The sequence below is a fragment of the Empidonax traillii genome, unplaced genomic scaffold (assembly GCF_003031625.1).
Source record: "Empidonax traillii isolate 1590-97213 ecotype Southwest subspecies unplaced genomic scaffold, ASM303162v1 scaffold1:size7828297, whole genome shotgun sequence".
Classification (NCBI taxonomy): domain Eukaryota; kingdom Metazoa; phylum Chordata; class Aves; order Passeriformes; family Tyrannidae; genus Empidonax; species Empidonax traillii.
In genome coordinates this window covers 759,779-777,980 of record NW_020955194.1, presented here as the reverse complement: position 1 = coordinate 777,980, position 18,202 = coordinate 759,779, and the positions used below count along the sequence as shown (strand labels likewise).

General features: G+C 42.5%; 1 protein-coding gene across 5 annotated transcripts in view; it reads right to left on the bottom strand.

The window, feature by feature from the left end:
• Window positions 1-298: 298 nt before the first annotated feature.
• AGPAT3 (1-acylglycerol-3-phosphate O-acyltransferase 3) overlaps window positions 299-18,202 on the bottom strand; it is an 83,871-nt gene continuing 65,967 nt past the window's right edge. For all 5 annotated transcript variants that reach the window (XM_027878858.1, XM_027879111.1, XM_027878771.1 and 2 more), the window contains 8 exons: window positions 16,453-16,679; window positions 11,843-12,012; window positions 11,507-11,668; window positions 9,881-10,034; window positions 9,314-9,416; window positions 6,286-6,361; window positions 3,963-4,161; window positions 299-3,382 (listed from right to left, as the gene is read on the bottom strand). In XM_027878858.1, the coding sequence (XP_027734659.1) occupies window positions 3,294-3,382; window positions 3,963-4,161; window positions 6,286-6,361; window positions 9,314-9,416; window positions 9,881-10,034; window positions 11,507-11,668; window positions 11,843-12,012; window positions 16,453-16,630 (1,131 nt within the window). In that variant the 5' untranslated portion in view covers window positions 16,631-16,679 and the 3' untranslated portion in view covers window positions 299-3,293. The remainder of the gene's footprint in view (window positions 3,383-3,962; window positions 4,162-6,285; window positions 6,362-9,313; window positions 9,417-9,880; window positions 10,035-11,506; window positions 11,669-11,842; window positions 12,013-16,452; window positions 16,680-18,202) is intronic.

Here is an 18,202-nt window from a genome sequence, read left to right as displayed (position 1 = left end):
CTCGGACGTGGTGCTTTGGAACTGTAAATCCCACTCGGAGAGCAACATCCCTGATCTTCATGGCCAATGCCAAAAGCACACATGTATCATCTGTCCACGTAAGTCTGAGAACTATTCCTTTTCTGAGTCAATGCTGCACTCCATGGCAGTCAGCTTGCAAGTCCAAACTGGAGAACACGGAATTTACTCTGAACAATTAAGCAATAAATGAAAATTCTGAAAGGTGGAGAGAGAAAACGCTCCCACAGCTCTAAGTTTATTAAACCTACCGTGGTTGAAAAGCAAAAAAGACGGAAAACATGATATATTTTTGTTTATTATTGCTCTTAAAGGGCTTGGTAGTCAAATATACAAGCTATGTTCTATTAAACCAGAAGAAAATAAGATATAAAACCTATGCTCGCTTTCCCAATCCAATCCACCTGCTAATCTTCATTAGTGACATTAACTTCAGCTACTTCCAGTCATTTTAGTTTATACATACTTTGTGTACGTGTGCGCGCGCGTGTATAAAAACCCCTATTTGAGGAGATAAAATTCAAAATGAAGAGATTTTCGTTGGTTTCACACTGTTTTGTGCACTGCTGCATGTTTCAGTTTTTCAAGAGGTTACTGATATGTCTGTTTAGAAGAGCAAAATTTAGGTATCCGATGACGTATTTATTATATTTCCAAAAAGAAAGCATGACCAATAAATTATGATAAGGAAATATGAAATGTTGATTATTCTCCCCTTGATGTACATGCACTAATCCCATGGTTCTGAATAGGGAGTTACATGCACTAAGAGGAGAAAAGGATCCTGTAAAGAGAAAGGTTATTAATTCCCTTCTCCTCTAAGCAGCTCCCCTCTTCTCAGCATTAAGAAGGGATTTATTTTGTGAAATTCTTGTCATGCCCATTAATATACTGCTCAAAATGTAGAGTATAAAACATAGTCAGTGGTCAGCCTGCTTGGCAAGCCTCTTCTGCTAAGCCAGTAAAATTTATATATACTCAATATCATCTTCAGGAAGCAAGTATACAGCATTTGTAACATCTTTCTAGGAAGCAAGAATTATACCCATTACTGAATTACTTAAGAAAAAAAAATAAAGAAAAGAAAGAAAGAAACCCCCACTGTTCTTAGTCCTCCTGTTAAAAACAGGGAAAAGCCAGAGTTAACTTTATCAGCATTGGGATGTCAGACTATATTTAGAGACAAAGTACGAAAACATCCAGCAAGGAAAACAGTCATGGCTGGGCTCTGTTCTCCTCAATTCCCAAAGCATGTTCCAAATTCCACTAACATTAGCAACAGTTTTACATCCCCTATCTTAGGGAAGATTTATTGAGGGGACAAAGATGACATACTAATGCTGGGGGTCTGGGTACAAGGATTGAGCAAGGTTGAGTCTAACAGGAGACAGACAACGTAGGCCATCCTTCAAACGCTCTTGTTGAAAAGACCACAAATAAAAATCAAGTGCATGACAGAACAGTGATCAATGACCCCAAGTAAAATATTTTTCTAAGTTACAAAATTGCTCTTCCAGTGTTTGGAAACAGAAAAACCTGTGGGAGAAGAGGTTACATTCCAACAGTTAAGAGTAAATACGAAAAGTAGGTAAATTATTACTCTCTTATCTTGGTTACTGGAGCAAAGATGAAAACAACAACCAGTGCTTTGATAAGATCTGTTCTTTACAAAAGTGAGATAAATATTCTAGTGGCAGCTGGGTTAAAGATACAGACCCTGAGGGTCAGCTTCTGCCCTCAGCTGTAGATCTGCAACTTATTTCACCCACTTCTCAGTGCAGCCAAATGCAGATTGTGACCTTCAGACTTGAACATACAGGTAGTTACCATCTGTTTGCAAATAGTTCTCCAGCTCTGCATACGGCAGCAATCTACAAAAATCTCTGAATGTGCGTTTGTAAAAAAAGAAAAAAGGGAAAAAAGACAGGAAAAAAAAAAAGGAGAGAGACAGGTACAGACATGATTCTGATCTCTAAGTTTCAGTGAAAAAAAAAACCAAAACGTCAACAAGCAAAACTAAAGATACTTAAAATCCCTGAAGAGACCCTCATACTCTTTCTAACGCTTAACAGCACAGCTCATCTTGCAGTATAACTTCACATGAATATCTAGAGCATGGCCAAGTCAAATATCCTGTGTGTATCCTTACACACACAGGGTAAGATCCTGGCCCCATCAATGCTGAAACTCCCATTACAAGTTCAAGAGATGGCAGCATTCAAACCCTGGCTGCTCCAGACCTCTCCTTTTCACATTTTTGTCAGAGAAGACATTTTGAAAACTATTGTGCTGATTTCTGCTGCTGCCTCCTAGTTTACTGAGAGAAGTTGGCTGAACTGGACTTTGGTAATGAGAGATGCAAACAGAAATTAAAAGGAGAAATCGTTCAGGACAACTGAATAAATTTCCTTCTTTGCACAACTCCAAATCCCATGGTCAACCATTGATTCAAAAAAAAAAGCAAAACAAGCCCAAAAATATTCAAAATTATCATCCATGTTTGATGTGAAACAGGGCAAACAGCACTCAAGATTGAAGTAATATTTTGAAATTAAACAGCCTTGAGCAGTTAGCAGGAGATGTGATGGGAATTTTCTACTCTCTTAGCATGGATCTGTTCTATGGGAACTGCTGATGAACAATGCACTGCTTCCAAACTCCACTGCCTGTTCTCCCCCATTACAGAAGTTTTAAGACGTTGCCTGAAAACAAAAAGTATCGGTGTAACGTACAAATAGGATTTCATCTGTAGCCATGACAACACAGCCAAAATGACTCTAACCCCATGAACGCCTGTCAGTTAATTTAAGGAGGGTGTTTTTTCCTGGCTCATTAGTAAAAGAAGTTGGAAATCAATAAATGTTACGTTGGCTTTAGCAAGAGGAAACATTCAATGGCTCCTGTTGTAAAAGTGAGTGTAGTGCTCTTGACAGAAACCAGTGTTTTCAGTCATCTGAAGACACACGTGGCCACGTGGCCTTTTCTCCCCCACCCCAAGTCCCCCAACAAAGCAAGAAAAATCAGTTTCTTCTTCCACCCCACCCCAGATTTTCTCCCATAGCTTGATTACAGTAATCCTTAAACAGGCAGAAAGGTTGATGTGTTCTCTTCAGTCGATGCCTCCAACGTCTTCATTCTTGGCTCAAGTTTTATTCATTAATATTAGTCATCAGTTATTAAGAAAAAGATAGTTTCTAAGTGTTTGTTGTTGTTTTTTTAACTGAAGTTAATGGGATACCATAGTCTGGTTATATGTGCTGAACTGCAGCCATCAGTTACTCCTTTTTCTTGAATTCCTGGTTGCCATAGCTGGAGCCTTTTTCTATTTCAGTTACTCCTATCAGTCTACGAACTCCAAAGGAAGCTTTAAAATACAACAGAGAAATGAGAGGCATATTAAAAGCAGTTTAAGGATTCAGGAAGCCACACAAGCAGAACACACATGAGTTCACCCAATCTCCAAGTCAGTAGGAACTGCAGACCAATGACACTAAAAAAGGGGGACAATCCAGATCAAAATACATAATTACTGCTTCTGTTGTTTGACAGGACATGTAGCATGAACACTGATATACTCTACCACACCCTCTTTTTTTTTAATTAGGTTTTTCTTTAGTTGGGAGGGTTGGTGTTTATGTATTTGTTTGGTTTTTAATACACAGACAAGTTGTCCAGTGAAAGTATTTTTCCTTCAGGCACCACAATAATGGGCTACAAGACTCACCTGCTACTGATTACTACAGTTACTGCCTAAGATATGAAGGCAAATCTGCCTGAATTAAGCTTTTTAAATAATTAAAATGCTGTATAATATAAAAACTACTGAGTGAATTTCCAAGTATTTTTCTGCAAGCCCCATTCATATTAATAATACACATAACTTATTGTATAATGGATCTTGTTATGAGTCAAACTGGGCTTGGCATCTTCTCTGCTTTTATTACCTGCTCCCACAAGTCCTAGGAATGCAAGGATAAGGAGAGGTGATCCACTTGCAAAAACTCCAAAGCCAAATGTGAAGAGAGGAGAGAGGAGAACTGTGGCCCAAAAAAGAAAATTTAGGAGAGTCCATGGTCTCCTAGGAGGTTTAAACTGCTTGCCAGGAAATGTGCCTTCCTGATTATACATCTCTTGCAAAGCATCCTGGGGGAAAGAGAAGAAAACAGGTTCGTAATGTTTGCACCAAGCTACCCATGACTGACAACACAAAGGACAGTGTCTGTGGTAAATACCCATCAAGAGTGCACAGCATCCAATTCTACCTGCTGTCATTTTTCTGGGCATTTCTGTTGACTGCCAAGGTGAATGTATTAGTCCTTTGAAGGCAATTTTTGCCACCACCAGAAACTGAAACCTTGTCCTCTCTACTACCAAACACCTTCACCTCCTCTCTTAATTGTTTAGGAATTGAGGGCAGCATCAGGCCAGAGGCCAGTTCAGGCACTACTTGCACTCTCAGCTGGGTGCTTTACCTTTCCATTTTTATTTCCAAAAAGTTCAGCATGATTTAGCAAAGCCCAGCAGGAGAGTGCTGTATTTAGAGCCAGGGGAGCAAGGCAAGGAGTGAGCTAATGAGCATGGACAGCACCACGCCAGCCACAACCCAGGGACTCCAACCGAGCCGCTGCATCCTGAGCAGAGCCTGCGGAGAGATGCAGTCCTGAAACACGTCACTGAAACGCCCACAAGCCTTCCCTCAGTCTGTAAGAAAGTTCTCCAAGGTTTCCAAGCCATTACCGGGGTTGGCTCGAGTCTGGCTAATTCTTATTTTTCCCACCTGAACCGTTTTTCTTCAAGTTTACTTTGCAAAGGACTGAGAAGTGCAGGGGGTTCCTTGCCAGTAACAACCTTGTGAGGACTCTCCCCCTGTGCAGGGAGAGGATTCCAGGTACAAAGTACTGCCACCACTGTGAGATCAATATATACAATACCCACATATACAAGCAATACCTCCCTGGCAACACCTCACACCGAAGCTGAACGGAGGTGCAGCCAATATCAGGAGGGAGGAGAGCAAATGCTGCCAAGTCGCACCAGGGGAGGTTTGGATTTGGCATTAGGTAAATAAAAATTTTCCATGAAAAATGCTGTAAAGCAGCGGAACAGGCTGCCCAGGGAACTGGTGGAGTCGCCGTCCCTGGAAGTGTTCAAAAAACATGGATATGGCACTTGAGGGCATGGTTCAGTGGTAAACATGATGGGCTGATGGTTGGACTTGATGATCTTAGAGGTGTTTTCCAACCTTAACAATTCTATGGTGCTAATGGGAGGTGGGGGGGAAAGATGATGATAGCTACTGCTCTTTGTAAGGTAACTACTCTCTTGTTAACTGAATTAGAGCTTAGGTACTCAAAAAAATTAGGTTTAAATAAATAAAACTGAAACTTAGAACGATTTGCTGCCTACCCACAGACTAAGCACAAGCTTGGAAATGCTGCAGCACAAGGTCATCCTAGTTGGAGAGAGCCCAAGATGCCTGAAGTTTCTCTGCTCTTTTGTTGCTTTTCTTTCCACAAAGAAAAGCAACATGGAAATCAAGGTACACATTTGAAGTTCAAAAATCCACCAATTAGGGCTGGACGGCATTAATGACAGTTCTCTCCTACTCCCCACAGAACTGTTAAATCTGTAGCCAAGAAAATAACCATCCAAGGTTAAAAAATAAATACAAATAAAAAAAAAAATTAAAAAAAATAACACAAGGGAAAGCTTTGAGCCATGTGAAGACACGATGTGCTCTACCAGTCCCTGGCAGCAGATCCCAGGGACTGTCACACCATGTCACACACCACTGCAGAAGTATTACCAGGAGGCAGAAGGAAAGTGACAGTGGAAGAAAAATGAAAGCAAAGAACAATTGCAGCTGAAAGCCAGGACCGGCTGTCCCTGAGAGACAGTTATTACTCTTCTCGAGTGCCTAAAAACACCCACAGGGAAAATGGAGCTTTTAGAAATCTGGGACAGAGATCCAAGAGTTGAAGAATGCAAAAAGACAGTGGATTGCTATTAGTCTGCCACAGCTCAGGCGTATCTCTGAATTCCACTGTGCTTCCTGGCAATTTGAGACCTACTCACTGGCCAGCCCTCCACTGCCAAGGGGCTCTTCTGCCCTGCTCCTTCCAGCAGTTGGAGGGATGGCTGCTTAATTATACATAATATCCTATCTCTGCTCTCCATCCAGCAGAAGAGTGTGCATTACTCACTGCCTTAATACACTCTCCCTGGGAAAAGTCCCAAAAGACAAGAAAAGAAGGCAAAGTTGTTTACCTTTTCCTGGTAAAGCTTATGAAGCCAGTTTGCAGCTTCCTTTTCATCTTGAGGGATATCTTCCAGAGGAAATCTCCTGGTTTAGTAGAGAGATTAAAAAAGGAAAGAAGAAAAACAAAAAGGAATTAAGGGAAAATCCAGGTATTTGACTTTAGCCCTCTATTAGGGATGATCTTCCATTCAGTGAAGGGCATAAATCACAGGCAATACTGTCGCTGATGGCACAGGTCTCAAATGCAGAGAAGAACGGGCACTTAAATAACAACCAATTCTGCATTAGAAAATTCAGATTCTTAAGACAAAATAAACTGTTTGAGCTCCTATCAGTTTCAGCTCACATGAGTAAAATGAGCATTTCCCACTCAAACACTCTTCTTCCTTCACCACATCCACCATTGGCTGATTCCCAGTGAGCTCAGGCTGAGGCACCCAGAGGTGGGAAAATCCAAGCAAGTGGCAAACTCGAGGATAACTGTTTGTTCCATTTTGGTAGACGTGGTTCAAAATTAGCTTCAGACCAACTCTGAGGAAAGTGTCATCTTCTGCAGGGACTGCACTTGTCCCTTCTGCCTCTCCAGTGCTACAGACTGAGACCTGCAGGTCTGGGTGCCTGCGAAAATTACGCCCAGAGAGGCAGAGAGCAGGTTTAGATTAGGTATTAGAAAAAATATTTACTGAGAGGGTGGTGAGGCCCTGGAAGAGGTTGCCCAGAGAAGCTCTGGATGTTCCATCACTAGAGTTTTCCAAGGCCAGGCTGGACGGGGCTCTGAGCAACCTGATCTAGTGGAAAGTGTCCCTGCCCATGGCAGAGGGGTTGGAACGAGATGATCTTTTAGGTCCCTTCCAGGCCAGGCCATTCTATAGTTCTGAATGCATTCTAATTAACTTCTAATCATTTTTGCATCCCACAAATGAACTGAACGCCAGATCTGACAGATTTACCTCCATGAGCTCCAACATGAGGAGCTGGTCATTCGCTGAAAGCTCTGTGGTGAAGCTGTCACGGTGTTGCTGTCACCACTAGAGGGGACTCACAGCAATAACATTTGGCAACTTCCTGATTACTTCCTCTGCAGCCAGTTGGGATAGAGACTGTTATCTGCTGCGGGGAGCTAAGCTGCTTACCTCTGCACAGGTAAATGTGTACACATATACCAAGAACAAGAGCTTACGTGTTTCCTTTCTCTGAGCTACATTAAGTCTTCTGGCACAATAAGGACATGTTCCATTTTCAGGAAAAAAAAAAAAAACACATAAAAATAAGTCTCTTTATTCTCATAGCTTCCTCTCTAAAACAGAGAGAAAGCTTTAAGTGTAGAAAAGCATCTTGAGAATACTGATTCAGCTCACAAACATATGTTAAACTGAAATTATTTACACACAGCCATTAGTTTCTTTCATAGGGTACAACTGGTAATTTTACCTGGCAACATCATCCTCAGCGGGATTTTATGAACCCAAACCTCTTCCAACACTATTGAAAAATAGTGTTAGAACTATTTCTCTTCTTTCCTCCCACTACATCTCCAAGAATTAAAACCAGCCTGCACCTCCTCCATGAGCAAGCCATAGGATATTTAACTGAAGGCACGTGTTTTTCAATGTATAATTGTAAAGAAGTGCATCCATGCATGGGTACCCCAGATCCAGCTAGATATCCTACATGCATCTGCCATCAGTATGGAATTACAGGTGGCAACTGCCTGACCACCTGTTTTGCTGGCTGGCAAGTTGTCTGTTCGCTTTCCTCATCAGGAATACGTTTGGCGAGAGAAAATAGTCAAAATGAAGGCCCTTGCAAATGAGCAACTCCACCTCTCCACAGGCAGCTCCACAGTCTCCTGTCCCCATGAAAGACTAAAAATGTTTTGGACATTGTTCTGAGGCCAGAACTGGAGCACTGTGCCCTTCCTTTCCCCATTAAGCCTGAAGCACTCTGCCTCCCTTGGGATAGAATTTCTTCCTCAAAACTGTTGCTGCTCGACCTCAATGCACTGGGTATTTCGTGTGATTTCCTACACAGATTCTCACCCTTTGATGGCTCTGGCAAGACACACCTGATTTGATTAGATGGACTGTGTATAGAGCCAGTGCCATTCACCTGCACCTCACAGACCTAAGGCCAGAGGGCAAAGGTGTGGGGGGAAGCAACAAAACTTTTGCTTTTTCTCCCTTTTTTAAAAAGCAAGCATCGACCTCATCACCAGAATACAGCAATGTTTTCCAAAGTGTGGGTGAAGCCCCCAGAGAAGCAGAAGCCAACTGGCAAAAGGACAGTGGAAAGAACAACCAGGTCGTTTGTCAGGTCCAAATATAAAAAAAAAAAAGGAAAAGAAGAAGTTCAGCAGGACAGGGTTGGTAGTTCTTATGATCACAAGGAAGCCTCTAAAGGAGAAGGCAACAAGGAGAAAGTAAGAAGGAAAAAGCATGTGTGTATGCACCTGTGTACATGCTGCATGGAGTTAGGTGTAAGCAGTGACTCTTCTAGGCAAAAGAGCAGTGAGGAATGTGAGGAATATCCCACCTCATTCACAGGATGCCCGAATTTCAGCACTGCTTAACTTCTAGTCTGCTAATCACACCATGTGAGGGAGGGAGAGAAACTGGCCCAGGAAGGAGCTTTAGGCTGTAAAGGGACCACTGAAACTGGACTGGCTATTTATGCCACGCACATTCTCACAGGGACTGGGGAGGGCGTGGGACAGTTGGTTTCCTGTTTCCAGCAGAGAAGTTAAAAAGGCAGACAAATCTTCAACTGCAGAAAACAGGGAAACCTGGGAACAACAGCGTGGTCACACCCTGGCTTAAGTCTGTCCAGTGCTCTCCGACTTGCTGGGTGATATCATGGGACCTCACATGAAAGTGAACTGAGGCACAGGGGGAAACGGGGAGATCTTTGTGATCTGCAGAGAAACTTGAAGGACAAGGAAAAGGGGAACAGGAAAGGAAATTTCCCTGCAAAATCAGAATGCACTTCAACATGCCGAAGTACGCATCTTAGGCCTCACCTCCATCTGTGCATGCTCACCTTACACACATATCTGCTTCGTATTTCTTCCCGTAAAGAATTCCTAATAAAGACGGGTTCTTGTTTCCTCTGAAATTTAGTGTTACATCATAGACTGCTGAAACTGTTGCAAAAAAAAGAAAACACGGCTGTTACAGCAGCAATTCTAGCAACCATCTTGCTGGCATCCTTGCATGAGAAAGCAACAAAGCCTTGTGCAAGCCTTGAATTAATGATGTCAGGTAGCACAGTCCCTTACTGCTTTGTGTTTATACACCCTATTTATCCGTATCAGCCACCCCACATTCCCAGCTCTGAGGCATGTGTGTTATCAGAGCCCCAGCTCACTTGGCTGAACTAAGTGACAACGACATACATGACAGGTTTATTAATTTTTTTAAGGCTGGTATCCGACAGTTCTATGGCAATTTACAAATTAGCAGCTGACACGCGGGGTGCTTATTACTGCCAGCTCCCTAATTGTCGTGGGCATCACAAAAAGCAGAATATACTGCCCTGTGCTACACAGAGGGTACTGAACAATGTGTTACAAGTGATGCAAAGGGTAAGGAGCAGCTTTGCCAGTACCTGTTCCCCTGAGACACTGGACAGCAGTGGTGAAACCTTTGGTTCTGGGCAACAGGTGGTATTTCAGTTTAGGCAACCCCTTGGATTCAGCTACTTCCATGCTGATACGGTGCTTGGTCTCTGTAAAACGAGTTCCTTCACAGTACAGGAGAAACTAGCACGAGACAAAGAGGCAAGAAACAAGGGACACTTGAGATCAAGAGGAACCAAGGGAGATACTGAAAATCGGTGTAAGATAAAGAAATATCCATGCACGTGCGCACACTTCAGCTGCCTCACCTGTTTATCAACTGCTGGGCATAAGCACCCCCCTCACAACTCATTTGCAATTACCTATAATTTTACCAACACTCGTACCAAATTTAGGGCGACAAAAAGACAGCCCTAATTGTGGCACTTGGAATGCACAAAATTTAGGAAATCGATCCCCTCAAGTCAATTTTAATCACGATTTAAATTACCAGGCAGGATGTCTTGATTTAAATAATCAATGCTAACTACGTTTTGCACTTATGTTTTCTGGTTGTTTTCCCTGGAGACTAGACCATGGTTCTCAGTCGTAGAATCATTAAAATGCACAGCTAAAGTTAAGTCTTGAGATTTTCTAATTGGTAGATTCATTTTTTCCTGTTTTTTTTTCCCCCCCTCTTTTTTTCCCCAACACTAATCAGGAGGATATATTAAATACAGTTCATATCCATATAGTCAAGCAATTAAGTAGCTTAAAATACATTCTCCAGATTATTACTTTTTCTATCTTATAATGGTAGAAAATCACAATGCATTCACAATGTTCTAGTTAAGGCTTAATGTTTCACTGTTCATTTTAACAAGTTGTACTGGATAATATTGAAAAAAATCACTTTAAATGCACAAAAAACCTCTTAAAATATTTTATAAGCCAAATAATTGCACATTACATGTGCTGCTATAAAAGCAAACCTGTAAATTTATGAAAATGTTTGCCTTCAAAGCTCTAAGAAAGTTAATAGGTTGATTATGCCACTCTGTTGCTGCAATAAAATCTAACGTTGTACATAGTGAAATAGAGATGTTTTACCCTTGACTTCAAATAATGCCAAAATTAAAAGGAAAAATGTAAGTGCAAAAGCATATATAAGTTTGCCATATGCTCTCATAGACAGTTTTTGGGAAACCTGTAATTTCACAGATCAATGAACACAGTAACAGGAACTTTCTATCAAAATCCATGATCTGTGCATCCAAATTCATTCCTCCAAAAAAAAGGCTTCTTTGCTTATGTATCTTTCCATCCTGCCTCAGAAAATGTAGCTTAAGGTCATATAGATGTAGTTATCAAATATAGCCTTTTTTTTAATAGGTAACAGTAAGTTCAGACAAAATCAACAAGTGTTACACAAGCCTGATTTATAAATTATTGTTAAGCTTCTGAGCTGTCTCCCAAATGACTTCTCTAAGTAACAGGAAAATAGAGAAACTTTTTACCAGCATATCCCAAAAGACCTCCTCAAACAGAGCGTGGCTTTTCCCTGACAACACTTGGAAGTGAGTAAACCTTCTCCTGACACGTAAGGCCACAGTACCACCTCTGTCACCATTTCACTTCTGGCATTCAGTACTAGAGAGAAGGAGCTCAACACTTACCCACATATATTCAGGGTAATCAGACAAACGTTTTAACCCTTCAATAACCGTATCTCTGTCTTCTTCCCATTTCCTTTTGCAGAAAACAATCTCAAGGAAGTACCACGTCCAACCGATGAGGGGCACATATAGTAGCTCTCTCTTAGCAAGGACTTTGGAACTCTTGGAGAAAGGAAAAAAAAAAAACCCAAACAACAAAACAAAAACAAACAAACAAAAATGACAATCTGAAAATGGATTGTATCTGGAAAGTTAAACATGCAAGAACCTATGTGTCTGTGTTTTAAGTAGGCCTGCCATCCTGCAGATGAAGGGGAAGCTCAGGGCCCCACGTACCCCCAGCACTCCGAAGCGCTCCGTCATGGTCCAGCCGCACAGGAAGTCGATCTCAAAGTTGTGATTCAAGATGATGATGACGTGTTCTTTCCCGAAGGTGTTCACCGTGGCCTCGTCTGAGAACAAGGTGCACTCTGTGCCTGACCACCATTCCAGCAGCATTACCAACTCTAACAAACGTGGTGAAGATGGAGAGAAGGTGTTAGGGGTGCCCCTTGCAGAAACCTTCAAGCCCCATTCAGTGCCCCGTCCCTTCTGACTCCCAACACTGTTACCTTCTCCAACCAACCCAGCAGAGATGAAATGAAAGCTTGGAAGGGTACAGACCAACTGACATCACCGTCCTTAAGCAGTATTTAGAGGCACCAGACATATGCATTATGGATAATTTTAGCAAGTTTGGGCATTGCATTATGAATGTGAAATTTCATGATCACTGGGGAAAAAAAAGCCCAGAAACTTTGTGCCTGAAAACAGACAGTGGAGCTGTTGATTGCTCCACCAAATGAGCACAGTTTCTCCCAGGTGGAATAAAAATTATGCATAGATGCAGCCCCTAATGCTTTTACTCAACATGAAACAAGCTTTACGGAGGTAAACAGACCAATAAAGGTCTTTTAAAGGGATGCAGTGCCATAGATCTTCTGCAAGAGATTTTAATATTAGAACAAGGGCTCTAAGTGTTCTGCATTATGATCATCAACACAGTCCCAAACAGCAGACAACTGAGCTAATTTATCAAAATACCTGGGCAAAGACAGGAATGGTAAATTGTGTCTTTCTTTTACTGCAAAAGAATGAGCCTTTTCCCCCTCTGTTTTCTCCAGCTTTTTGACATCGTAGCATCTCTTACTACACCCTGAACACTTCCCACCCTAATTTTCCGCTTCCCCTTTTTTCATCTTAAAAAACCCTTCCACTTAAATTCAGCATGCATTGACTGTAGTTGCTATGGTTAGCTTATTTCTCTCATTTCAGAACATCGAGGCAGATGGAAGACATTTCTTGTACCATGGGACAGCTATAAAAAGTATGAGAATAGTTCATTCTCCCAGCAGGAAGATTTGCTTCCCTGCAAACTTTAGTCATTGGTACGTTCCCATTTCAATGAGGATGCAATCAACATTTTCTTGCACAAACATGGCTGTTAAAAAGTCCAGCTCTTCCCACATAGCTACAGTAAACTTGCAGGGTCAAATCTGGAAGTCCCTCCCCTCAGTCCCCCACATCAGGTTCTGCCAGGAGGTTGTTTCCATTTCAGGCTGGGAGGCCCTGGTTTTGCAAAACAAGGCAGTGTCTTCCTGCACCAGGGCTTCTGATCAGCATCAGAGAGGGTCACCTACCCATTCTGCTAAATAAGAGTGGGTCCAATTTTGCACCACACCAGAGAGAAGGCAAACACGGTATTTAGGTGAGTGATGGGGAAAACCAGTCCCGATGTGCTGAAGACACAGGGCTTCTCTAAGCACTGTATTTTTCACTCATGACCACTTACTCATCCACCAGGTTATCCCCCTATATCACTTTCAACGCTTGCTCATTTGGAGGCACGACAAAGTTTTGCAACTTGCTGATCAAGAGAGCTTAATCCTGGTCAACTGGAAGTACAGCAAAGACAAAACTTGTTCATTTACAGCAGCTAGAGGTTTCTACTGTCACTTCCCAGCTTTGTCTCCTTTGTGATCACTTACCTTCCCTTCTCTGGTTATCCTGGCTCAGTAAAAGAGGAAAGAGGACAGCAAGAGTGTCCTCAGTTGAGAGCACCTTCCAAGCAGGTGGCCAGGAGAATGCAGCAGTGGTACCAAACAGTGTGGTACTCCAAACAACTTTCCCTTTCCATTGCTGCCTGTGTGCTAAGGAGGAACATCTCCAGTACCTGCTACAGCTGCTGCACTTTCTTATCAAGAAATACAATAAACTGTGTGTTTCTTCTTCAAAAATCAGGTAAAAAATCTGCAGAGGCAGGTGTGGATATCTCTCTGCAGAGCATTTAATTTACCATTCGCTCTGAAATAGTGGAGGATTTGCCAGAGTTCACACTGAGAGAGGAGGGCTGATGAGCCAAAGAAGGAAAATGAGGAAACAGATTGTCTTTTACAAGTGTACTGATAAATGATGTAATTATAACCAGGAGTGGGCTCACTTCCTTTTTTTTTTTTTTCTTTTTTTTTTTCTGTGTGGGTTACAGCTACTTTGCATGGCACTGATCCCACTGATGCTACAGCAAGCACATCCTTATGAATGATGGGATGGGAATACTCACACTGCCAAAGACATTTCCTATACAGGGCAAGCAACACCTTGCTACAACCAACTCCTATGGCTGGGGTTCCCACACACCAAAGCCAGGTACATTTACAGCATCATAAGCCACCCACAAACAAAGCAGACAAGGAGGCACAAGCACATCCCTCAGCTGAAAGTACCAACAGCTGAGAGATTATTTTTGCAACTGGACCGAACTAAACACGCTGCACTCTCCAAAGGTGTGAATCATCTGAAAGGAGCTGATGTGCGAGAGCATGAATTACAGACTACCTGTCACGAATTGCAAAGGATTTACGTTGGGGACAGAGCCTGACAGAGTTTTTTCCCCGTATGTCTGCCATCAACACTGGATAGAGTCACTCTCCCTCCCCTTCAGGAGCTGTGCTTCATGTATTTGGGAGGAGATACAATAAGAACAGAGCCTGGTTTTCAATACATAGCCAGATACACAATCATCTGTGTATCCACCCCTGCACACCAATCCTCTGCCAGGTGGGCAGAGCAGCTTCTCCTACAGACAGCTCTGACATGAACATCCTCAGCCTAAAAAATACAAACAGCTTGGACTAAGAGAGCAAAACGTAGCACCCAGAACAGAACACTAACCTACAGGTTCATGGCCAAAAGGCTTCCCCATAGTGACATATATTTCATTATGAATGGCAACATTTGAGCTGCTGCATTTACATGGCTTACTTAATTTGTTATAAATCACAATTGAAGTGCATATTCTGTCAGCTCTTCCATTACAGGCCATCAGCACTCTGCAATCCAATGTAACATTTACATTAATTTTCACAGTTTAATTTCTCAATGAGTTAATTTATCACAGCCTATACACTGGGGGCTACTCTAGGTACAACCCAATTATCTATTCAGTTTCTCCAAACCTCTCTGAACAATAGTGTGGGTTATTCCAGTGTTTAGAAGATCTGAGATAGCAGCATTTAAAATGTGGTGTTTTTTTAATGCCAGGTACATTTACAGCCCTCTAACCCACTGCAGTGCTACCCTCTAACCTACAAGCCTTACAGGAACAAACAGCTCATATCCTGAGAAACACGAGACTGTTAGTGCAATAATAGTTTTCACCAAGAAACTAGATTCTAGATTATTAAAAGCACATTAGGAAATTCCTACAAGCAAATTAAATATAAAAAATCCCATGTACCCCCACTCCACTCCAACCAAATTTTAAGCTTTTTCCTAAGCTATTCCATTACAATACCTTTTTCTCCTGACAGTTTGCCTGCCACTCTACTTAATTTCCTTTCTCCTGTACTTCTCAGGCAACATTCTCAATAGGCACAGGAAGGACAAGAACAAGGTTAAAAAGAAACCAAACTAGATACTTTGCAGAGTGTTTGTTGGTAGTACTTCACATCGATGACTTATGAAATGTGGGTGCCTGTCAGTGGACTGCTCAACTGCAATTTCAGCACTCACTTTGGTGACTCATTTAGCCAAAGTGGGAGTTGGATGCTGAGCTGAGCACTAAAGGTAAGTGGCCGTGCACACTGGGAGGGGATGGAGAGTGGAAACCGATTAGATGATTCACCACTGAAACAGGAGGTGACATTTGGGCTAAGGAGCCTTCCAAACACTCATTTCAGAAATCAAACCCCCTGCTAAGCTGAGTGAGGAGATTAAAAAAAAAAAAAGAAAAAAAATAAAAGCCATCCACAGGGAGGAAGTTTTGCAAAGGTCTGGAAGAGGAGAGCAGAGCAGTTGAACTGACTGTCAAGCTGACCCACGGGCAGAAGAAAAGAGTGACACTGCTCCCAAGAGGAGACAGACACTGTAGGGTGTAAAAGGACTCTGGAGTTGTCACACATTTCAGCTACAGAGACATCGACACTACAGACTCTAAGACAGACCTCTCCCCCTCCAGAGCATTCAGTCGACTTGGGCTCTTAAGTGGTGAATATCCCCCGTACTCTCAGTACCCGAGCCAGTCTCAGAATTCTCCCTTCCCCATCACTCAGCACAGGCTCTGACTGCTGGGTGAAGATGGCATTGAGACAGAATCAACAATTTCTATCAGTCCAGACAGGGTTGAGGGTGGGGAGGAGCTTTACTTCCCACTTTTCTGAATGACAGAGCGACATTATATATCAGTCCCTTGACTTCTGTGTGATTCCCCAGTGTTTCAGAAAGCAATAGGTGTTCTGAACTGCTCTGAAAGAGTCGAACATCTAACCTATCATTTCTCCCTCTCTCCTCTCCGTGTGTATCCATAAACATAAGCATACACATCTTTCTGTGATTAACAAAAGCAGAGGACAGGAAAACCCTCTCCCCTCCCCACACCCAGCCCTCACATCCCCCTCAGGCATACTCACGGCTCCAAAGGGAATAGGCAAGGCGACAGTTTACTCGGCGATAAAACTGCTTGTTTATGGGCCAGAGGACTAGCGTGCATAGTTGAATGAAGTTAATGATCAGTCCACTCACAACAAAGACGAACCCAATGAGGAGGTGAACTATGAACTGGGTCTTCAGAAAGGCAATGAAGCCCATGATAACCACTCAGAAGCGTGAGCAAGGGCCGTCACTCAGAATAACTGTCCTGAAAGAGAAAACAAACAAAGGAGTCAAACGGAGAGTGGATTTACGAGCCCTGAGGAAGGACGAAGCAAAAGCCCTGTAACAGTCCATGTAACTTCAGCAAGAGGCACCCAGCCCAACAAACACTCTGCTCTCCAAGCCTGCCTCGTTCAGGTCTTAATAAACTGGTGACGGGTGCAAATCGCTTCCAAAAATAGGAAGGAATCATTATTTACAATTTACAGCCCACCAAGAAGATTATTGTTTGCTGAAGACAAATCTCACACCCCTCTTCAAACAAAGATCACATAATTGGACTTAATGCTGGGAGGAACACAGAGCCCTGCAGTCACAGCGAGCAGCTGAGCCCTGATGGGTAAACAAGCTGCACAGCGACTGCTGAACCTTCAGAGGTGCTGTCCCTGAACTGCAACAGGAACCTCAGGCCTGAAAAGAGCAGGGCTGGTCACACAGAGCATCAGTCTGGCAAGCACTAAGGCGTGGAGATGGAAATTAGCTATTCTCACACCCAAACCCCATGCTGGAGCAGGTTTAATAACTTCTCACTTTGTCAAGCCACAGGTCCATAATCAAATATACCAGCTGGTGTGGGGAAAAAGATGTAATAAAGAAAGCCTCAGGTTATGTAGCAGTACAAACCTGATCTGGAAAGGGCTTTGACGCAGAACCTTGATTCCACTAAATTAGCCAGAGCACTTAAACTCTGAGCACGTGCCCTATTAATAACAGGTGCAGAAAGACTGGCAACGTCTGAACCAGCAGAAAGTCACAGGAACTTAGACAGACAAGCCTGATTGACTACAAATTCTGTCAGCACGAAGTTAACCCAACAAAATGTATTAACCAAGACAACAAACTGAGTTTATTCCAAACTCTGCATTACCCGGCACTGGCCTTTTTGACCTGTTGGATACTAGAAGTCCTAAGACAAGGCCAACCAGGCTGTCAAGCCACAGCCCCTCCAATTCTCACCCAAAAACCAGAAGCATGACCCTGATTTTCTGCTCTTATGCTCAGCTTTTGTAAGTGTTGCAAATGACCAGATCAACCAGTAGATGGTAACAAACACTTTTCAGCAGTCAAGCACCTAAAGGTGATGTGGACCTGATGTCCAAAAATAAAGTATCTGCCAGCTGTGAGGAATCAGACCATTTTCACTCTCCACCTGCTTACAGTATGCTCCTATTTATAGAACTGTACAGCAATTTTACTTGTGAAAGCTTGTTTTCTACAACTGCTTCTACAAATCAGGTACTGCCTTTCAAAGCAGTGTCTGGTTTTATCACAATTAGCATCCATTTGCATCATTAGCAATCTATCCACTTCAGAAGCACCATTACAGAGGGGAAAAAAAGCATGTTTCAGTATAGGTAATATTGTCCCTACCACAGAAAGCAAATCAAAGCAACTTGAATAATGTTGAAGCTTATGATAAACACAATCTAAGTTCTCCCAGTGTTTTCGCGTAAGAATGAAAGACACACTTCTTCCACTAATAAATTACTTTCAGAACAGCTGTTTGGA